Here is a 24,243-nt window from a genome sequence, read left to right as displayed (position 1 = left end):
CCGGGTTCACGCCATTCTCCTACCTCAGCCTCCCGAGTAGCTGGGACTACAGGCGCCCGCCCCTGCGCCCGGCTAATTTTTTCTATTTTTAGTAGAGACGGGGTTTCACCATGGTCTCGATTTCCTGACCTTGTGATCCGCCCACCTCGGCCTCCCAAAGTGCTGGGATTACAGGCGTGAGCCACCATGCCCGGCCATGTATTGGCATTTTAAACTGCATGGCACTTCATGTCAAACTGGTGTATATTAAGTGATACGACAAATTATGCGATCACTAAAGGCAAACTATCATTTGTAACTCCTGATTTTTTTCTCTTTTTTTTTTTTTGTGGTAGCACTATGTTCTTATCCTTATATGATAGAAACTTAGTCCATTATAAGAGATGAAGAAAACCAGACCTCTAAATAAAAGCACAAACACTTTTATTTTCAATAGTAGTGTTTTGTTACAATTTAGTGAAACAACAAATAAATACATTCATTGGCCACAGCTATACTTTTACAACCAGTTTGAAACTGATTATATAGCTGAGAAACACTGTTAAACAATAAAAAAGGCAGCTATGCATAAAAAAGCCACTTTAGCTATAAATTACATTTTCCATAAAACTACAACCAACTACAATGAGTGGTAAAAGTTTCAAAATTAATGGCCACCCAAGTGAAATGATGAAAACAAATACTGCTAATCACTATAGAATTACACACGTAAGTAACGAAATTCACTTTTTAATGAACAAAAATGAAGGTTTGATATTGTCATCATGTGCTTCAGTGCAGGATGAACAGGGAATCGGTAGCCCTTTGATTTTATAAACAACTTTCGAGACCAAACTTAAAGTGCTCCTAGTGCTTTGGAATTTTTAAGCAAAGATTGGGCCAGAGTGTATCTTTATTTGTCTTTGGTGATGTGTTAGATGTGTATAAGGAGACAAATGCAAGAATTTGGGTACCCTAGTCAGTGATAAGAATAAACTTACAAATCTCAAATTTGGAACAATCAACTAATGCAGCAGAAAGAACCAAGTTATTTTTTCTGAGAAATTTTTAAAAAGTAATCTTTTTTAGTTTGGTTAAATAGGAACATTATCAAGGGGAACCTTACCAGAAAAACGTCATCACCTTGAACCCCAAGGATTAACGAAGACAATGTATCTTTTCAGACAGCTCTATCTAATGTTAGATACCTAACATTATTAGCAAAATAAACAGTTGGCATTCTGAGAAGAAATCTAACAACTGAAGTTGTAATAAAAATACGCTTTTGTCACTTAATACCACGGTTAACTTTTTATATTATACAATTTTAAATAACTTGGTTACAATAAGAGAACTTACAAACAAACCCAAAATAATGTAAGTAAGTATATGCTTCTGATTGAATACAAAGTCATTTTGTATCATAAAAAGAAGAAATTTATTTGTCTCTGTACTTGCCTCCCAAAAGATGGAAAGCATTAACAATTTCAGTTTTTCCTTAGGGTTTCAACCTAGTGTTTTACTTTTGTGAAGTTATAGTATCAGTTGTTAAAAAGTTGAAATACATTTTAAGTAAGAGAGGAAATAACATTTTTTTTTTTTTTTTTTTTTTTTTTGAGACGGAGTCTCGCTGTGTCTCCCAGGCTGGAGTGCAGTGGCGTGATCTCGGCTCACTGCAAGCTCCGCCTCCCGGGTTCACGCCATTCTCCCGCCTCAGCCTCCGTCTCAGCTACTTGGGAGGAAATAACATTCTAATCAAAGTATAAAACAGAAAAGGATACTCGTATTAGTTTCAGTTCTGAAGAAATAGATAGCAGACAATTGTAGTTAGTCTTTGAGCATGTTGTGACAACTTCCCAATGTTGCTTGTTCCCTTGGCATCTTGAGGTATTCAGCATCTACTTCTTTCCATATAGACACTGGTACAAAGTGCATTTTAAAATTCTGTATTATCTTAGCCTACCATTTTCTTCTTTTTAAGATTTGGGATAGGACATTTAAGACAGTTTTAATGTAATTCTAAAAGTACTCCAATATTGTTAACCTGTGGTTTTATACTTACCTAGTTTGTACATTTACTTAAATTTGCTCATTTAGTCTAATGCTGGAATTAATTTGAATTCAATTTAATTTGGCTTTTCCCATATACAAGATATACAAATGTGAAAATCATAGGAGGAATTATATGTCTCACAAAGTATTGCACTTGAGTTCACTGCAATAATGTATCATGATTTCATTTACCTGAGGACAATCCTGATTCACTGCTATATCATGCTTCAGAGAAATCAAATGCTTTTGAAAATATATTTGTTTTAATTTAATACATTTTGTGAATAATTCTTAAATGCATCTCTAAACTTGTTTAGTCCCAAGAAGTTTCTACCAAAATCTCCCTATGCAAAAGTCACTATTGCTTTCTTGAAGAATCATGCTTAAACTACCACATATATCTCAATTATACAAAATAATCAACTGACCAATTCTACTCAAAATAGCCACACCATTTTCACTGGTATATTTTCCTCTTGAAATTATTGTGGCCTCCAAAGAACACTGCTGGCCATAACTAATGGATTACTACTATCATTTGTTTAAAATGATTGAATTTCAGTCGCTATTTTAAAATCATGCTTAAAAGAACTGTCTTCAATGATTACACATTTTCAGTAGATTTTTATAGAGAGTGAAACATTTTTATGCCTTAACTCTGCACTGTTCACACTATAAAATTTTTATTAAGATTTCCATATAGAGCATACCAATGAATATACAGGCTTTGATTTTCATAGGAAAACTGCCTTCCAGTTCGGTGTACAATATAGTATTCCAGTGTGAACATTGGCATATGACTTTGGGGACTGCAGTGACTCTTTCAGAACAAAGATAAAAGTGCACACATGCATTTGATGTTCCAAAGTCAGGATTTTTGGAGGCCATCAAGTGCCTTAAGATCTAATCTCTCTTTTCTCCTACTCCAAACTTTCCGTTTTACTTCATTTTACTATGAAAAGGTCAAAAATAATAGCTGTGTTCTTTACCAAACACAGCCACACTTCTAGATTTTGTTTTCAGTTGCAACAGATAATGGAATGTTTATGTAGATGGAATTTAAACACATCGAATATACACATTTATGAAAAACAACTCAAGAATCATGACTTGGTGATGCTGTCAGTTTTGTGGTGTCACATATAAGCTATGATGATTGTTCAAATCTAAATTACTACAAGTAAAGAGCAAAGGAGCAGTATCTGTCATAGGTCCGTTCAGGTGGGGAGTGACTGTGTAACTGCTGCTGCCACACCCAGTCATGGTGCCATACCAGCCCAAACTTTGCGAATTTGGTAAACTGCAACAAAAAAAGGCAAAGAAGCCATAGGACTATGATCAGGATATAAGAAGTCACATTTGAATTTTTAGCATTTTCAATGAATTTTGTAATAAAAGCAATCAAATATATTGAAATATGTTCTTTGTCAAATAACATAATGCCTTTCTACAAATTTATTGACTTTTATCTAATATCCTGGATTCTATATCGCATTATGTTACAAAAGAATGAATAAATGCCACTCGGAACTGGTAGAACTTGATCATCAGCTGATAACAATGTAGTCCTTTTGTACTAGGTTCTATTCTAAGACATCTGTGTATGTATGTATGTATGCAGACGCACATATACATTTAACTCTCACAACAAACCTCTGAGATAGGTTCTATTATCCCTATCTTACAGATGAAAAACAGGCTCAAAAAACAGATTATGTAACTTGTCCTGATGAAGTTAGGATTACAGAAAATGTCATATCAAGCTGAAGCCATTATGCTTGATGGCTTCAGCCATTAAGCTTTTCTCCTTGCCCAAATCACAGCTAATAGTGTACTAGTTAAGGACTTGAAATGGTTTTGAAACAAGGAGGGCATGGGAAGATTTCCTATGGCAGTTAAGCTTCCCCAGAGTTTTATCTAGGGTTTCTCTGAATTTTGACCAGCACTAGAGATATGGAAACAGATTCATAATCACTATAATGGTATTTCTTCCTTGTGCATCCCCCTCCCACAAACAGCTCTGAACCAGCAAGTGATCCTGAAATGAAATGGTACCATTTAAGCCCAAAGGCATATACGCTTTAGTCAGATGGTAGTTCCTGATAATGCAGGTCCCACCCTGGGTTTAACATCTGCTTTAAACTCCAGTATTGCCGATCTTATTTATTGACATATTACTACCAAATCACCTTTTTTCATATTTTGGTTAAAGCTTAGATTTTTTTTTCAATCAATTTCAATAGTAATTCAGGCTAAGTGGCTTTGTTACATCTACCTTCCTTCTCTTGAACTTCCCAGTCTTGGCAGGTCATCATCACTATCATATCGTCTTGGATTGTCGAAAAAGTAAGCTCTGGAACTGTAACTGTGACTATTTATCATGCCAGCAGGTGCCTGTGAACAAAGTATTAGATAGCATATGAAGGTTTTACTTTTCCACTAAGAAAGGAGGCTAGAAACTATAATAATTTTTAGTTTTAACCTTTGCCAAAAATAGAAAATCAATACAAATGTTCCATAATTTTTAAAAATAAGAGAACAAGCATTGGGGAATATTATGATATCATACCAAATTCTGGTTTAATCTCTGTGCCCGGAAAAACAGTACCACCGACCATGCTGGCACGTGTTCCCACAGAAAGAGGACCATTCCAAATACTATATACTCTTCTCCACTTATGTCTTCTACATGAGCCTGTAAACAGAATATGGCCGAGAATTTTTACATCTGTTTAATGTATAAGCAATCACCTCCACAGTTAACTTGTTTCAAATCAGGTAAGATAAAATATATTAACTACAGGCACATAAACTTTAAAACTTTCTATATTTTGTGGTTTCTCACGTAATGACACTTATCCTTTAAAGGACATAAAATGCTTTGAAGTTAGAATAAAAAGCAGTTAATTTTTAAAATGTATCAGTTTATGACCATTTTAATATATGGATAATAAGGAGTGATCTCATATTTAGGCCCCACAATCTGAAGAGAGTGATTTTTAAAGACATTACTGTTCCAGCTGCTCCATAGGCAAAATAACAGCACTTACCCTGAATTACACCTGTAGAAAAATGTAACATGTTAAGTCACTCAGCTCAGCTCTACTTAAAATATGCTTTTGGACCTAATCTACATATTAAATTTGTTTCTGTTCTATCAGATGTTGGGAGAGGGAAATGGAAAAAAGAGTGAAGAGAATCTGCCACAAGGAACCACATGTGAAAATTCCTTCACTTTAGAAAGGTAAATGAAAAACAGTATTCCAAGGTCCCTAAAATTCAGTACAAAGCTAAATTACTATTAAAATATGACACATAGCTATGTCAAAATGTACATTTAGGAAGCATATGGGAATGCTAGAAAGTTAAATATGCATAGAGTACTGGGAATTATGATAGCAAATACCTGGACACCCAAGGAACTACGAATGCTCTCCCATTATCAAGGCTGACAAAGCCAGATTTTTATGAAAGCCATTATTTAAACATCTAAACCTGAACCAAAAGTAAGAGTATATGTAATTCTTGGGTAGGGGAGAGTTACTTTCCTCCTAATAAAGAGGAGGAAAATTGGCTAATAATAGCCAATTCATTTATCTAGAAATATTTAAACACCATCATTAACAAAAATAAGTAAAATTAGCATACGACCAAGAGGCCTGTGGCACTATTATTATTTACCAAAAAGGAGAGAGAAAATACTCCTTTGGTAGAAGTTCTCTGTGAAGAACGATTTCAAATGTCACACATATATAAAGATTTTTAAACACAAAGCTTTAAGTATGATTACTGACAGTAAACAGAGATTCCATAAATGTGTTTGTAAGTCAAACACTACAGTATTCTCCTAGATGAGGGTAAGTTAATTATCACATTGTTAGACTGGGAATATGTGGTAGGTATTTACCTTATCTGAAAGATTATCCCAGCCATAATTAAATGGACTTTCTAATGTATCCTGAGATATGGTGACCACCACCAAATTATAACAAGCTCTGGAAGAGTACAGAAGAATGACTACAGAGCCCACGACGACAGTCTGGCACAGAGACATACCCTAAAACAAATAAAAATCATCTTTAGTATTCTACACATTTGTCATGACAAGCTATTCATGTACATACAATATGGTCACCTCTTGCAATGTACTCCTAGAAAGCATTAAGTGAGCACCTGTTGAAATAAACTCTTGATTATTTTGCTTTTCAATTTCTATTCCTAGAACTGCTTGTGTTTAATATGTGGACGTTTTTTGCCAACTTGCCAAATAGCAGCTGGAGAAAGATTTTTGTTCTGCCAAGGTTGTCTTTTAATATATGAATAAACAAGTTGGCAAAAGATCTGAACTTTAATTGATGTTAATCAAAGAGGTAGTTTAGTCGTAATGAGAAAAGAATGGAAAACAGAAGCATTAGTCCATTTGATACACTTAATTTCTGATACAAAATTAGAATAGAAATAGAGTTCCTATGCTATTTGCTTTCATTCTTTTAGATTCTATTAGAGAGTGGTTGTTAGTCCCCTATTGATGACAGTGTTGATGGCAAATGTTCTGGGCACCCATATGTACTTTCAAATCCTTAAAATTTTAAGACTATGGCTTTCAGCATTTCCCTCAACATAAAAAGCTCTTCCAACTTAGTGATTCTCAACTGGAGTGTGTATATTGGAGAAGGGTGTGGTAGTCACCTCTTGCAGAGATTCTTAACCTGGGGTCTGTATTTCCATAAATCCATTTTCTTTGCAATCCTGTGTATTTTATTTTATGCATTAAAAAAATTACTGTGACATCCTTGCCAAAGAGTTCCATTGCACACAAACACCCAATATTGTGTTTTGGAAGTTTGTGTTTGGTTGTCACAATGATTAAGAAGGGGCAATTATGGCACTTAGTGCACAAGGTCCAGGGATGCTAGATGACTTGCAAGTCACAGGAGAATCCTCCACCTAAGATAACTGTGCTCTGGCCTTGATAACTTTCTAATGTCCTCCCGGACATTCATGAAGATGAAACACCTCTTTATAATGATCTGAGTCAGAACCTAATTCTGTTTTGAATATAAACGAAGTACATGTTTGCATAGTTTAAATAGATGCCCAAATTTCCAGAAACACATAGAATGTGTAAACTGAAGGAAATTTGTACTTTGTTTTCTTCAGAATTTTATCAGTTGTTCAAATATTTCAGAAAATCATGACACTGACAGCAATACTGCTTGTGGTATACAAGTGACCAATGCAACACACCGTAACAGTTTGCATTTATAGCTGCCCCATTCATGGTTTCTGTGTCTAAATACAAACATCTATTACATCATGCTCCAAAAGTAATGTATCAAAATATTTATTAATTACTCTTTTATTTCCTCGTTATGTTACAATTAAGGCAATTACACTGAATTTTATGTGTGTAGGTAGGTTAAAAAGCCATTAATTTCAGGACAGAAACAGGTAATTAAAAATATTTTCATTAGAACTGCACTGGGTCTTGCAGGGCTCTTGTGGGGTTGAGAACTATTATTATAACTGACTTCCTCAGAACAACTCATTTTAGAGGTATATGAAAAGAAAGAACAAAACCATAAAAGATACCCTGAAAGATGTTGGGATAGTAACAGAGTACCTTCTCTGAGCTAACACACTACCATCACAAAAAGTATGTGTGAAAATAAAACTGGCAAAACTTAAAAATTAGGCTAAAATTTTCTACAATATGCTATTTTATTTTTGTGAATCCAAAAAAAAATTGTTAATAAAAAAGTTAATCTAAAACCACTCCAGATCCAATTTTAGAAGTAATGTATTATTAAAGAAAAGTAAGGAAACAAGAACCAGAAAACAGAATGCTGTAAGAATTACCATCCTCAAAAATAACTGCAAAAGTTTATATGCACTGCTTTGGGAAATAAGACAAATGTCAGAAACAGGCTATAATACAGAGAAACTCTGTTTAAATCTATAAATACTATGGAAGCTTTTAAAAAAAGATTGTGAGAAAAGAGCAAAGAATCAATGTGGAAGTAATTAATACAACAAACCAAACAACCTCTAGTCAAATTACAAACATAAAACAACGAAAGACACCCACTCATTTGGAAAACAAAAGATTCACCCCCGCAAAATACAGGATTACAAAATGAAAAATAAGGATCCAGTGACATGGAAAGTGTTATCAAAAGCTGAAGAAAACCTTCCTAAAATAGAGTCAGAACAAACAATTCAACTCAGGAGAAATTCTCAAGGAATGATTTTCCTTTCCCTGTCTCTGACACTTACATACCACTTTTAAAGAAATTCCACACTTGATAAGTGAAAAAGAGTTATACCTAACTCCTAAACACCTCAGTATCCAAAACATTGCAGTTCAATAGTGTTTACAGATACTTTGAGAATGCAGATATGCAGAAACCTTAACTTACTAGTCATTGAGTTTTGACAAATGTATACACCTGTGTAACCCAAATCTCCACCAAAATATAGAACATCATCATTCCAGAAAGTTCCCTCACACCCCTTCCCCATCAACCAAACCCAAAACACAAATGCTCCCCTGCTTTGTTTTTTACAATTTAGTTCTACCTGCTATAGAAGTTCATGTAAGTGGCATCATAGAATATGAACTCTTGTATGTTTCATTCATTCTGCAGAATGTTTTTGAGGTTCATCCTTGTTTTTGGATGTATCTATCAGGAGTTAGTTGTTTTTATTGCTGAGAGGATAATGACAGTGACCAAGTCTTCCTGATTTGCTTAGGGGTTTTCTGGTTTTAGCACCTGAAGTCCCACATCCTGGAAAACTCAGACCCAGGAAAATTGAGCCAGTAAATCACATTAATTCCACTTTCTGATTATATGAGTTTGTTTACATGACAGTTAGATAGAATCTATGAATATTCTTGTACAAATAGTTTTGTGGATATGTTTTCACCTCTTTTGGGTAACTACCTAAGAGTGGAATTGCTGGGTCATATGGTGGTCATAAGTTCAGCTGTGTAAGAAACTGACAAATCTTTTCCTAAAATGGATGTACAATTTTATACTTCCAACAAAGTGTGACAGTTTCAGTTTTTCCACCCAACTGTCCAATTATAGACCTCATTCAGGACTGTCAATCTTTTCAGCCACGCTGGAAGATGTGTAGTGATATCTCATTTCGGTTTTAATTTGCATTTCCCAGATGACTAATATTGTGTTACTGGGCATTGGTATATCTTCTTTGTGAAGAATCTATTCAAATCTTTTGACCACTTCCAAACTGGGTTGTCTTTTTAAATCAATAAGTTGTAGGAGATCTTTTTATATGCTAACAATCAACTCTCATCAGATATATGATTTTCTTGAAGTCTGTGGCCTGCCTTTGCATTTTCTCAGTCTTGCCTTTGATAAGAATTTTTACTTCTTTTATTTTTATTTTTTATTTTTGAGACAGAGTCTCCCTCTGTCACCCAGGCTGGAGTGCAGTGGTGCAATCTTGGTCCACTGCAGCCTCTGCCTACCGGGTTCAAGTAATTCTCCTGCCTCAGCCTCCTGAGTAGCTGGGATTATAGGCGCCTGCCACCACGCCTGGCAAATTTTTGTATTTTTAATAGAGATGGGGTTTCACCATGTTGGCCAGGCTGGTCTTGAACTCCTGACCTCAAGCGATCTGACCACCTTGGCCTCCCAAAGTGCTGGGATTACAGGCGTGAGCCACCATGCCCAGCCTGATGAGATTAAATTTTAATTAATTCTAATTTATCAACTTATTTTTTCATGGTTATTACCTTTTATTGCCCCTCTAAGAAATCTGCTGCAACTACCCCGTTTTCTTTTGGAAGCTTTTCACTTGTTTCATTTACATTTAGGTCTATGTTCCATTTTGAATTAATTTTTGTGTATAGTATGAAATAGAGTTGGAGGTTCATTTTATTCCATATGGATACCGAGTTGCTTCAGCACTAGTTTAAAAAATTTCTTGCGGTATTGGACTGCTTTACCATCTTTGTCAAAAATCAATAAATCACATTAAGTGTAGATTGATTTCTAAGCTCTCATTCTGTTCTACTAATCTGTCTTTCTCATGTCAGTAGCACACTGTCTTAATTATTGTAGCTTTATACTAAGTTTCAACATAATGTAGTATGAACCCCTTTCATTTTCAGGGTTACTTTCTGTACTGTTCAACACAATAGCCACTAGCCACATGAGAGTTTTTACATTTAAATTAAACTAAAAATTCCTGAACAGTTCCTGTTGCTCTAGCCACTTTTTAAGTCATATTTGGCTAGCTATCATACTGAACGGTACAGCTACAGAATATTTTCATCAACACAGAAAATTCTATAGGAAAGCACTACTTTATTTTTTATTTTTTTATATATATATATTTTTGAGACACAGTCTTGCTCTATCGCCAGGCTGGAGTGCAGCAGTGTGATCTTGGCTCATCGCAACCTCCACCTCCCAGGTTCAAGCAATTCTCCTGCCTCAGGCTCCCGAGTAGCTGGGATTACAGGCACGTGCCACCATGACCAGCTAATTTTTGTATTTTTAGTAGAGACAGGGTTTCACCATGTTGGCCAGGATGGCCTTGATCTCCTGACCTTGTGATCCACCCACCTCGGCCTCCCATGGTGCTGGGATTACAGGCATGAGCCACCGCGCCGCCCAGCCAGCACTACTTTAAATATTTAGATCATCTACCTTGTCATACAAATTTTGGAATCAGCTTGTCAATTTCTTCTTTTTAAACCACTTTATTGAAGTATGATTGACATGTGAAAAGCTGTATACCACTTGGTGAGTTTCCCAACTTGTCAATTTCAATTTTTACATTTTTACTTATTTATCTTTGAGACAGAATTTTACTCTGTCACCCAGACCGAAGTGCTTTGGTGTGATCACAGCTCACTGCAGCCTTGACTTCCTGGGCTCAAGGGTATCCCTACCTCAGCTCCCCAGGTAGCTGGGACTACAGGTGCACACCACCATGTCTTGCTAATTTTAAATTTTTTGTAGAAATAGCGTCTCACTACATTGCCAAGGCTGGTCTTGAAATCCTAGGCCAAAGTAATCTTCCCACCGAGGCCTCCCAAAGTGTTGGGATTACAGGTGTGAGCCACCACATCCAGCCCAATTTCCTTTTTTTAAAAAAAGCATGGTAAAATTATGATTTGGTTTGCATTCAATTTACAGATTCATTAGGGGAGAATTGCCATCTTAACAATACTGCACCTTCCAATCCACAAACATGGCATATCTCTTCACTAATTTTAGGTCTTCTTTGGTTTTTCTTAGCAGTATTTTGTAGTTTTCAGTATACAGATATTGCTTGCTTTTTGGAAAATTTTTTCCTAAATATCTTTTTTTTGACCTACTATTGTAAATGGTGTTGTTCATTTAAATTTTATTTTCCAATTGATTATTCCTGTTATATATAAAAATACAATGTGTTTGTAGTATTTTGATCTATTCTGAGAACTTGCTAAACTCATTTATTCTAGTGGTTTAGTATATGCCTTAAGATGTTCTCCTTAAATAACTGTTATCTGCAATTAGAGACAGTTTTACTTCTTAATTTCCACTTTTTACCTTTTGTATCTTCTTCTTGTCTTATTGGAATATTGAATAAAAATGGTGAGAGCTGACATCCTTACTTTGTTGCCAATCTTAGGGGCAGAACATTCAATATTTAAGTATGACATTAGTTTTAGGATTTTTAGTAGATGTCTTTTATGATATTGAAGTACTTTCCTTTTCTTCTATTCTCTATTAGCTGAGAGTTTTTTCTTTTTTTAATCACGAAGGTTACTAAATTTAGTCAAATGCCTTTTCATTGTTTATTGAAATGATTATGTGGTTTTTCTCTTTTGTTTTAATGTAGTGAATTACACTGATTCTAAATGTTAAACCAATGCTGCACTCCTAGGATAGACATCTTTTGGACACAATAAATTATCCTTTTTATATGTTGATTAGATTTTGTCTCTAAGTATTAGGAACACTAGTCTGTAAGTGTTAATGTACAGCCATCTCTCAGTATCCATGGATTGGTCCCAAGACCCCCTGTGGATACACCAAAGTCCACAGATATTCAAGTCCCTTATATAAAACGGTATAGTATTTACACATAGTGTGCACATCCTACTGTATACTTTAAATCATGTCTAGATTATTTATAATACCGAATACTGTGAAAAATATGTAAATAGTTGTTATTCTGTATTGTTTTTAAAAAGTTATATTATTTTTATTGTTGTATCGTTACTTTGTATTTATTTAATATTTTCAGTTCAAGGTTGGTTGAATCCATGGATGTAGGACCTGCGAATACAGACGGCTGCCACTATATCTTCGTCAAGTTTTAGCATCAACTAACGCTGGCCTCATAAAACCGGGTCTAAGAAATGTTCTCCCGGCCGGGCGCGGTGGCTCACGCCTGTAATCCCAGCAATTTGGGAGGCCGAGGCAGGCAGATCACGAGGTCAGGAGATCGAGACCATCCTGGCTAACACGGTGAAACCCTGTCTCTACTAAAAATACAAAAAATTAGCCCGGCGTGGTGGTGGGTGCATGTAGTCCCAGCTGCCCCGGAGGCTGAGGCAGGAGAATGGCGTGAACCCGGGAGGCGGAGCTTGCAGTGAGCCGAGATCACACCACTGCACTCCAGCCTGGGTGTCTCAAAAAAAAAAAAAAAAAAAAAAAAAAAAAGGAAAAGTGTTCTTCTATTTTCTTTTCTTTCTTTCTTTTTTTTTTTTGTGAGACAGAGTCTTGCTCTGTCGCCCAGGCTGGAGTGCAGTGGCGCAATCTTGGCTCACTGCACGCTCTGCCTCCTGGGTTCACGCCATTCTCCTGCCTCAGCCTCCCAAGTAGCTGGGACTACAGGCGCACGCCACCACGCCCGGCTAATTTTTTGTATTTTTTTAGTAGAGACGGGGTTTCGCCGTGTTAGCCAGGATGGTCTCCATCTCCTGACCTCGTGAACCACCCGCCTCATCCTCCCAAAGTGCTGGGATTACAGGTGTGAGCCACCGTGCCCGGCCTATTTTCTTTCTTTTTTTGGTGGGGGGAACGGAGTCTCACTCTGTCGCCCAGGCTGGAGTGCTGGAGTGCAGTGATGCAATCTTGGCTCACTGCAACCTCCACCTCCTGGGTTCAAGCGATTCTCCCGCCTCAGCCTCCCGAGTAGATGGGACTACAGGTGCATGCCACCACACCTGGCTAATTTTTGCATTTTAGTAGAGATGGGGTTTCACTATATTGGTCAGACTGGTCTTGAATTCCTGACCTTGTGATCCGCCCGCCTCAGCTTCCCAAAGCGCTGGGATTACAGGAGTGAGCCACCGTGTCCAGCCCCCTCCTCTGTTTTCTAAGAGTTTGTATACTATTGGTGTTGTTTCTTCTTTAAATATTTGATGAATCAACCAGTGAAATCATTCGGGTCTGCAGTTTTGAGAAATTTTTGATAATAACTTTAATTTCTTTAATAAATGTGGGTCTACTTAGATGACAAAATCTAACATAAGATAAATTTCATCTTCTATCAATTTACAGTTGTATATTTAAAAGAATTTGTCCATTTCATCTCAGTTCTCAAATTTATCAGCAAAGTGTTGTTCATATATCCTCTTGTCTTTTAATGTCTATAAGATGTTTAGTGATATTCCCTCTTTCATTCATAACATTGGCAATTTGTATTTTCACTGTTTTCTTTTCCTGTAGATAAAATTGATTGATGTATTCAAGAATCAACTTTTGGCTTTAATTTCTCCAAGTTTTGTTTCTTATTTCATTGATTTCTATTTTTATTTTATTTCAGTTTTTTGTTTTTTTGAGACAGTGTATGGCTCTATTGCATTGGATGGAGTGCAGTGGCATGATCTTGACTCACTGCAACCTCTGCCTCCCAGGCTCCAGCTATCCTCCCACTTTAGCCTCCTGAGCAGCTGGGACTACAAGTGCACACCACCACACCCAGCTAATTTTTGTATTTTTTGTAGAGATGAGATTTCATCATATTGCCCAGGCTGGTCTCAAACTCCTGAGTTCAAACTGTCTGTCTGCCTCAGCCTCCCAAAGCCACCATGCCTGGCCTATTTCAGTTCTATTACTTACTTTGGGCTTACGTTTTCCTACTCCACACACTCCCACTACCATTTCTAAGGCAGAATCTTGTGTCACTCATTTTATATCCTTACTTTCTAATATATTATTTAAAACTGTGCTTTTCCCTTCAAGTACAATTTTTACTGCATTCCACAAATTTTGATATATTTTATTTCATTATCTTTCAGTTTGCAATATTTTAGAATTTCCCTTGTTATTTCTTTTTTTTTTTTATCCACGGGTTATTTAGAATTGTGCTCACACCTACATGGAAACACAAGAATATGTATACCATGAAGATTTATTTTACAATATTTAAGAATTTTCTTCAAAAACTTAAAAAAAATTAATTAGAAATAAAACTGATTTTAGAATATAATATTTTACTTTAAAATAAAAAAATTACATATATTTTCATATTTAAGAATGGATCATTAGCCTAGAAATGGGGGAATTATTGCTTAGTGGATACAGAGTTTCAGTATGGGATGAGAAAAACATTCTGAAAATGAACAGTGGTGACAGCTGCACAACAATATGAATGTACTTAATGATACTGAACTATACTTGACACTGACTACACTTAATAGTGGTTAAAATGGTAAATTTTGTGTTATATATTTTAGCACAATAATCTTTCCCAACATCCAACTTCCCTGTTTACCTCTAAGATGCTGAGAAAGATGAAAGTGATAGACAGTTCTCTGACTCAATGAAGAGAGGAATCTACATCAAATGAACTGGATGAAACTATAAATAAGGAAAAAATATTACGAAAATATGAAAAAATATGAAGCCTCTTTCAGTAAGTTTTATAAATGTTAATAATTTACTTTATTGTGTCTTCTGTAACAGAACATTTTTGAATAGTTTTATGGTCCAAGTGAAGCTGCAGCATCACTTTGAGACCAATCATTCAGAGTTTAAAGCAAAAGGAATTGAAATTTTAAATGTAGGTATCATTAATGCTTTAAACACCAAATATTGTTTTTATAACTTTCCAGACTAGAATGGAAATGGCCACTCACTGAAGCATTATAAAGGCTAAGTTATTATATTGCATTGGCCAGTAAAGTACTCTATAGATGAGAAACCAGTATAGCCTTACATAATCGACATTGCTGAATGCCTGCTGGATGGAAAGTTTATAAAAGAACCATGTCATTGCCATTTCCAATTATACATAAATTCACTGATTTAAGTATTTAACTGAAAATGTAAAGATTAATTTAATGTTTTGTCTACAAATACATTTTTGTCTTACAAATGAATGAATGTACAGATGTGGCAGGGCTTATTTTTGTTGTATTTATATGCTGTCAGCACCAACTAATCATCCAAGAAAATGTTCTTTTATGTCAACGCCTGATAGGAAACACAAGTGGTACCAAAATAATCAAAGCGTTGAATAATCTTTCTGATTGTTTATCCTGGGTCAACTGTGTTGATATATTCACTATCTGTGCTAAACCAATTGTGTGTAAAATTATTGGGCCTTAGCATAAATCAAGATGGTGGCAATGAACGGTACCAGCAGTGACTGTATTCTTTACTACTATGCACTCGTACTTAAAAAAAGAAAGTCAGTTTCTTTGAAGAATATCTTTGGTGACGCAGTGAAAATATAATTTATATTAAATATAAACCTTAGAGTACATGTGTATTTAACATTCGTGTGATAAGATGAGATGTGCCCTTAAAGTAATTCTCCTCTATACTCAAGTACAGCAGCTATTTTGAGGAAAAGCACTTAAGTGATTGACTTGTGAGTGGATCTAACCACTTTTTTTCACAGAACACCATTTTTTACCTGACAGGCAACTCTGGCAGACAAACAATGGTTTATTTGGATTTGGCTACTGGGCATGTATTTTTTCAAAAATAAATAAAATGAGTGTATCACTTCAATGAAAACATCTGGCAGCATTTATTTCCAATGATAAAATGTAAACTTTTAAGTGAAAATTGTAATTTTTAGAAACTTGTACATACTTGTACTGTAAGATTAACAGCTTCTTAAAACTAAAAGACTTTTCTAATGAGATGGTCTGATGATTAACACATGCTTTTGAATACTGTCTAATGAAATGTATCAACATTTTGAAGATCTAGGACCATTCTTTTCCAAATGATTAATGCATGATGTTACAAAATGATTCAAATGCAAGATCGACCAATGGAGAGTACAAAAAGTTCACCAATATGGTTTTTATATTCCACATGGCAACTAACCTTTAAGAAACCTCCACTTCTGAGTTTTGGTGTAGTATTAAAGAAGATATCCACAATTATCTGAAAAGTCTATTAAAATTCTCCTCCATTTCCAACTACATATATGTATGAGGATGGATTTTCTTCATATGCTTCAACCTAAACAACATATCACAATAGATTGAATGCAGACGCAGACATAAAAATCTAGCTGTCTTCTATTAAGTCAGATATTAAAGAGATTTGCAAAATGTAAAACAATGCTTATCTTCTATTATTTTGTTGTTTAAAATTTTTTAATAAAACATTTATGCTAGAATGTAATGGCTTATTTTAAATAAATTAATAAATGGATATTTTTATAATCTCTTAATTTTTTATTTACAGTATGGTTTGTATTAATAGATATACACAAACAAAAGCTCTCTGGCATCCTCAATAACTTTTAGGAGTGTGATGGGGTCTTGAGGCTAAAAAAATTGAGAACCATTGCTCTAGGGATTATAATATATATCCTTAACTTCTCACAGTCTACATAGTAGTTAATATCACATCACTTGATATAAAATGTCAGAACTTTGCAACTGTATAGACCCATTTACACCCTCTCTTTTATGGTATGGTTGTTATATATAATAGATAGAGAATTATATATTACATCTACATATGTAAACCTCACAATATTATGTGATTTTTGCTTTGCATAATCATATTTTAAAGAACTTAAAAATCATATTTACCCACATATTTACTATTGCTCATGTTCTTCATTCCTTCTTGAAGAGCTGAAATTCAAGCTGGTTTTATTTCTTTTCAATCTGTAGAATTTTCTTGGCATTTCTTACAGTGTTAGGTATGCTGGTAACTAATCCCCTTAGTTTTCTTTTATCTGAAAGTGTTTTTATTTCTCCACTGTTCTTTAATATCTTCACTGGATTTGTATTTCAGAGTTGACAGCTTTTTTCTTTTGGCATTTAAAAAATACTGTTTCCGTGTCTTCTGGCCTTCATTATTTCTGATGAGAAGTGAGTGATCATCTAAATTGATGTCCCTTTATGTAATTCTGTAACTTATTTTTCTCTGTTTTCAAGATTTTCTTATTCTTTTCAGTTTGGAGCACTTTAACTGTAATGAACCTAGACAAAATTTTCTTCATATTTATCCTGATTGGGTTTGCTGAGGTTGAAAGACATAAATTTGTAATTTATGTCTTTCACCAAAATTGGAAAGTTTAGGTTATTATTTTTTCAAACATTTTCAAATATAGAGAAAAAGGAAGAAAACTTCATTTTCTTCCTCTTTCCCTTTGGGGATTATAGTTACACATAATTAGACTCCTGAGCTTCTGTCTGTTTTATTATATTCTTTCCCCACTTTCCTCTGTTCTTTAGATTGGATGCATTCTATTGATTTATCTTTAAGTGAACTGACTCTTCCTTCATCTCCAGTATGCTGCTGTTAAGCGAGAGTGACATTTATTTTAAATACTGTATTTTTAAATTCTAGAATTTCCATTTAGTTCCTTTTTAATAGTTTTTATTTCTCTTGAGATTTCCTATTTATTTATCCAAGGGTATTTTCCTTCAAACTCTTGAGCATATTATAAATGCTTTGTCTGATAAATCCAAAATCTGGGTTATCTTGGTGGTAGTGGGGTTGTCTTCATTGCCTTTTGAGTTTTGGTTTTTGCTCTTGAGTATATGTTTCCTGTTTCTTCATATATTTGGTAACTTTGACCTGGACATTGTGAGTGACATATTTTAAGAGTCTGGATTCTGCTATGTTCTTCTGAAAGATGTTGATTTTTGATTATTTTAGCAAACAACTAACTTGGCTGAACTGAAATCCCAAACTTTGTCTCCCATACATAGGTCAGCTGAAATCTCAGTTAAATTCCTTTATCCTTAATTATGCTGTTTGGAGCCTGTCTTTCACATGTGTAGTTCAGGTATCAGATAAAATTTTGACAGACTTTATAATAAAAGTATGGGGTTTCTTCTATCTGGTATCTTCTTCCTAAGATTTCCTACTCACTTTACATCTGCAGTAGTGACTATAATTTTATCTTCTGATTTTTCAAGCCAGTAAAACAGTGGATTTCTCTTTTTCAGTTTTGGCTGCCCCATCGATGGGACCTTCTCTCAGGCTAGAAGCTGTAAAAAACAGGAAACTCACTCAGTGTCATTTTCTTCTTCTAAGTGGTTGTTCTCCATTGCCTTCAGTGCTTTTTTACACTTTGTCCAGAATTTATGATTCCTATCTGTGGAAAGTTCCATTAGGAGCAATCTTAGCCATTACCAGACATAGAACCGTGCATGTATTTTTCTTTTCAAATCATCTTACAAATACTATTTCCATTTTGAAATTAAAATGCCAACCTCAGCATTAAAAACAATAAAATAAAGTAGAATTAATTAATAAATTTAAAAACATATCTTGATAATTATAAGGCCTACACAGTTTCACAAACAGTTTCATGCTGCTAAGTCACAATGAAACTCAATCTCTGGCTCCTATGACCCTGACATTATGGAATGGATGGCTTTTACTGGATGGGCTATCTAGCCATGGAAAAATAAAAAATTTCTGAAAATGCTAGCTCATAGAGTAAAAGGGTCTACAAGCACAGGGAAAAAACTACTTAGGCTTAGGAGAAGACAGAAGACATAAACCTAAGTGTAAGCAGGGATTTTTCAAATGGGACAAGGTGTGGTGGGTCAGCTCAGCAACAGAATAGGAAGTAAGACTGGGAGTACAACAACTGCAGTAGCTAGGGCAGCAAATTAAAGAAGCTTCACAGCTTAAGAGGGATAAAGTAAATCCCAGTAACTCAAGGGAGAAATTATAATATTAGGATATTAAAATTAAAATATTAGGAAGGTAGCAATCACATCTATTACAGGGGATAATGCAGTCTGTATTTTTCTACCATCACCCTCTCCAAATTCTAGTTAAGTGCTATTTCAAGGTGCTGGAAGAGAGATTAATAATTAATAATATTTTAGCCTGTTTCTTTATGGTCTAAGTTACCATAAACCATTGCGTTAGCTGTACAGAATTAGTTGCCTTGTATGAAAGATAAGAAATATTATTTGATTGAATGTTACTGTGTCTCTGAAAAAGCTTGATGCTGTCTCCCATCCCAATATGTTAAATAGTAAGGATCAAGCATTGAGTGAATATAGAATAGAAAAGTTTATATAATAATTAAAACTGTTAGAAATACAGGAGGGAGTGAGAAAATGTATTATTTGCAAATGGCTGATTGGGCTGGCAGACAAGCCGATCTTGAGTACCAATGATTCCTTTTACACCCTTATCCAGATATAAAATTGTACATGTCCCTGGCCAGATACATAAGCCTAAAAGCTTAACTTTCATTCCTACCCATTCTTTGATTGGTTTTTCATACAAAGAATCCCAACTTGCTATCTCAGGGACCAAGCATCTAGCCGATTTGAACCTTTTTATGCTGATGAGTTATTTTGTCCTTTAAAAGTAACATGTCTTCTATATTCTTATAACTGTTCTTATTTTTTCTGAAATGAAAAATAATGTTATAATAAATTAATTCTATTAGCATGTATTTTAATGTTAAAAGTTATAATTCTGATAAAAAGTATTTTTATTTACTTCATTGATTTATAATTCTGATAAAAAGTTATAATTCTGATAAAAAGTATATTTATTTACTTAATTGATTTATAATTCTGATAAAAAGTTATAATTCTGATAAAAAGTAAAAGTGCCCCAGAAATTCTACAAATGAAGGCAAAGCAAACAGCAATAAAAAAAACTTAATGAGAGAGAAAAAGACAAATACTGATAATCATGGTAATAAATGGAAACTATTTGAGTTACCCTATAGAAAGGGGTGCTCATTAATAATTAAACTCCATAAAACTTTGCCTAAGTTAGTAATGCACACTTAAAATGTTAGCAATAGACAAAAAATTAAAAGACAGTATTCAGTCTACCATGTCAATGCAAACAAAAGAAAACTGAGATTGTAGTATAAGATAAGATTTCAGAACAAAAATGCCCACCAAAAAGGTCATTTCATATTTGTTCCAAAAGTTTCTAAGAAAAACTACTTAAATAGTAGATAAAATGTAATCTATCAGACATGTCAACTCTTACCAAAAAGTAGATTAGAATATAAATCATATAGAGTTAAGCAAAGTTAAAATATTCAAAAGGGGAATCCTGTTCTTCAGTAATTCTTATTTTTTTTTTCAGTAACTGTTCCTTTTGAGATTTGATCATTATACAGGACCCCTCTCTAGTCAAATTTTGCCAACATTTTCAAGTGTTCAGGAACTCTCTGAAGTTATGTTACCATCCCCTAATTACATTAATACCATAATAAGTAACATTTGTAAGCAATATTTTAGTGGTAGGCATTATACCAAGCACTTTTTTTTTTTTTTTTTTGAGATGGAGTTTCCCTCTGTCGCCCAGGCTGGAGTGCAGTGGTGTAATCTCGGCCCACTGCAACCTCCGTCTCCCAGATTCAGGCGATTCTCCTGCCTCAGCCTCCCGAGTAGCTGGGATTACAGGCGTGCACCACCACACCTGGCTAATTTTTTGTATTTTTAGTAGAGACTGGGTTTCACCACGTTGGTCAGGTTGGTCTTGAACTCCTGACCTCGTGATCTGCCCACCTCGGCCTCCAAAAGTGCTGGGATTACAAGTGTGAGCCACTGCGCCCGGCTGTATTTTTTAATTTAATCCTTACAACAACTATATAAGGTATGGACAGCTCTTATCCTCATAGCAACCCATGAGAGCACTATCATTATCTCCATTTTGCAGATCAAGAAAGTGAAGCTTAAAGATGCTGCAATTTGACTAAGGTCACACAGCCAATAAACAGTAGAGCTGGGATTTACATCCTTATCTCTCTGATCCTAAATTTCCATCTTTTTGTTTGTTTGTTTGTTTGTTTGTTTGAGACAGAGTCTCGCTCTGTTGCCCAGGCTGGAGTGCAGTGGCGCAATCTTGGCTCACTGCAGGCTCCACCTCCCGGGTTCACGCCATTGTCCTGCCTCAGCCTCCCGGGCAGCTGGGACTACAGGCGCCCGCCACCATGCCCGGCTAACTTTTTGTATTTTTAGTAGAGATGGGGTTTCACCATGTTGCTAGGCTGGTCTTGAACTCCTGACCTCAAGTGATCCACCCGCCTCGGCTGCCTAAGGTGCTGGGATTACAGGCGTAAGCCACCACGCTCGGCCAATTTCCATCTTTTAATCACTTAATACACACTCTCTAAGGCCTTTCCATATTAATTTCAAATTGATATACCTGACAAAAGAAATATAAAGTATATCTGGTTCTATTTTTTATTTATACCACTCTCACTGCACAAGAGAATTTGAAGCAATTACAGAGATATACAGAAAATAAAAATAAATATGGAAATGTATGTGTATATGTGTGAGGGAATGGTGGGTAAGAAAGTGAGATGAAACTAGAGGTAGAGCCAGTACCAAAAATAGATATCATAAGATCATCTATGGTTGACAGAGGTGAGCCACATATTTGCCTCTGAACAGAGCAGCCAGAGGAAAGAAGGATTTAACCAATACTAGTTTTTAGGTACTGAATCTGAGCAAAATATCTTCTCTGGAGACACTATATAGACAATATCCTCAACAACATTACACAATTATGGCTTTAAAATAAATTTTCCTTACAACAAATTTTACAAATATGTTGATGTAGGCCAAAGTATGGTATCAGAGTGGAGGTCAGAAAAGACGACTCTACCCAGGATACAATGCAGTCTTGGTACAAAACTTCAGTGACCTGGACTGGGCTGAGTGTAAAATGGAATAGGTGGGTAAATGGACTGCACATCCTTCAGGTAATCTTTCTGGTAACTAAACTTCTGAATTTAACAGTTGAGAGTTTATTTTCTCTAACAAGAACCTGGAATACAGAAATTCTATATTATTTAGTAGGTCAGATTCCATGCATGGACAATCAAGCAAAGGGTAAAATTTATAATTTCATGTGGAAGATAAGGAACCTAAAGAGAACATGGCTGGGTGCAGTGCCTCACGCCTGTAATCGCAGCACTTTGGGAGGCTGAGGCAGGCAGATCACATGAAGCCAGGAATTTGAGACAAGCCTGGCCAACATGATGAAACCCCATCTGCACTAAAAATACAAAAAATTAGCCTGGGCGTGGTGGCTCATGCCTGTAATCCCAGCTACTCAGGGGGATAAGGCATGAGAATCCCTTGAACCCAGGAGGTGGAGGTTGCAGTGAGCTGAGACTGGGCCACTGCACTCCAGCCTAGGTGACAGGGCAAGACCCTATCTCAAAACAAACAAACAAAGAAACAAACACAAAAAGGAGAACATATGTGTGAATTTTAGGCTTTTTTTTCCAAGATGGGTTGAAGGAAGACCTATAACTAGAGATAATCTCCAACTTACACTGATGTGTAAATATGCAATGTTTGAGACAGGGTTGAAATCTAAACAGAAATTTTCTTTATTTTTGTTAAATAATGACTGTTGCTACAACATTACAAGATTATGGAGAGTTGCCAAGGCAGTGCTTGAGAAAACATACTGCTCTAAATGCCTGTATTAGTTTAAAAAAAATGAATTAAATGTCTCTACAAGGACATTGACATGGAAGAAAGTAGCAACCTTAAATATGTGATAAAATAAAAAAATGAAAGAGTAGAAATAAACTATTCAAATTTACAATAACTAGTATTTAAAAAGCAAATGAGAGTGCTATATTGAAAAAGAATCAAATCACAGCACTGTTTCAGTTGCTTAACGAATACAAATTAAAAAATAGCAGGATACAAAAATCAACATTCACAAATCAGTAGCATTTCTACATGCCAACAGTGAACAGTGTGAAAAAGAAATCAAACCAGTAATCTCATTTATAATAGCCACAAATAAAAGTAAATATCTAGACATTAACTCAAAGAAGTGAAAGCTCTCTACAATGAAAACTATAAAAAACTGATTAAAGAAACTGAAAAGGACACCAAATAAATGGAAAGATATTTCATGTTCATGGATTGGAAGAATCAATATTGTTAAAATGTCCACACTACCCAAAGCAATCTACAGATTCAATGCAATCCCTATTAAAATGCCAATGACATTCTTCACAGAAAAAAAAAAAAAAGCTAAAATTTATATGGAACCACAAAAGACCCAGAATAGCCAGACATCCTGAGCAAAAAGAACAAAACTTGAGCAATCACATTACTTGACTTCAAATTATACTACAGAGTGTTAGTAACCTAAACAGCATACTACTGACATAAAACAAGCCACATAAACCAGTAGAACAGAATAGAAAACCCAGAAACGAATCCACACACCTATAGTGAACTCATTTTTGATGAAGGTGCCAAGAACATACACTGAGGAAAAGGTAGTTTCTTCAATAAATGGTGCTCGGAAAACTGGATATACATATGCAGAAGAATGAAACTAGACCCTTATCTCTTGCCACATGCAAAAATTAAATCAAAATGAATTAAAGACTGAAATCTAAGATCTCAAATTATGAAATTACTACAAGAAAGCATTGGGGAAACTCTCCAAGACATTGGTCTGGGCAAAAGTTTCTTGAGTAGTACTCCACAAGCACAAGCAACCAAAGCAAAAATGGATGGATCGGATCATATCAAGTTAAAAAGCTTCTGTGCAGCAAAGGAAACAGTTAAGAAAGTGAACAGACAACTCACAGAATGGAAGAAAATATTTGCAAACTACTCATCTGACAAGGGACTAATAACCAGAATATATGAGGAACTCAAACAACTCTATAGGAAAAAAAAATTTAATAATCTAATTTAAAAATGGGCAGCTGAGCATGGTGGCTCATGCCTGTAATCCCAATGCTTTGGGAGGTTGAGTCAGAAGGATAGCTTAA

General features: G+C 35.2%; 1 protein-coding gene across 2 annotated transcripts in view; it reads right to left on the bottom strand.

Annotated features, from left to right (window-relative positions):
* Positions 1–406: 406 nt before the first annotated feature.
* Positions 407–24,243, bottom strand: part of GPR137C (G protein-coupled receptor 137C) — an 86,227-nt gene continuing 62,390 nt past the window's right edge. Inside the window, exons 4-7 of one of the 2 annotated variants that reach the window (XM_015143697.3) lie at positions 5,939–6,088; positions 4,601–4,726; positions 4,307–4,425; positions 407–3,331 (exon numbers count right to left, since the gene is read on the bottom strand). In XM_015143697.3, the coding sequence (XP_014999183.1) occupies positions 3,154–3,331; positions 4,307–4,425; positions 4,601–4,726; positions 5,939–6,088 (573 nt within the window). In that variant the 3' untranslated portion in view covers positions 407–3,153. The remainder of the gene's footprint in view (positions 3,332–4,306; positions 4,426–4,600; positions 4,727–5,938; positions 6,089–24,243) is intronic. The other variant, XM_077941031.1, reaches the window with a different exon arrangement.

The sequence above is a fragment of the Macaca mulatta genome, chromosome 7 (assembly GCF_049350105.2).
Source record: "Macaca mulatta isolate MMU2019108-1 chromosome 7, T2T-MMU8v2.0, whole genome shotgun sequence".
In the NCBI taxonomy this organism is placed as follows: Eukaryota; Metazoa; Chordata; class Mammalia; order Primates; family Cercopithecidae; genus Macaca; species Macaca mulatta.
This window is presented reverse-complemented; position numbering and strand designations above follow the sequence as displayed.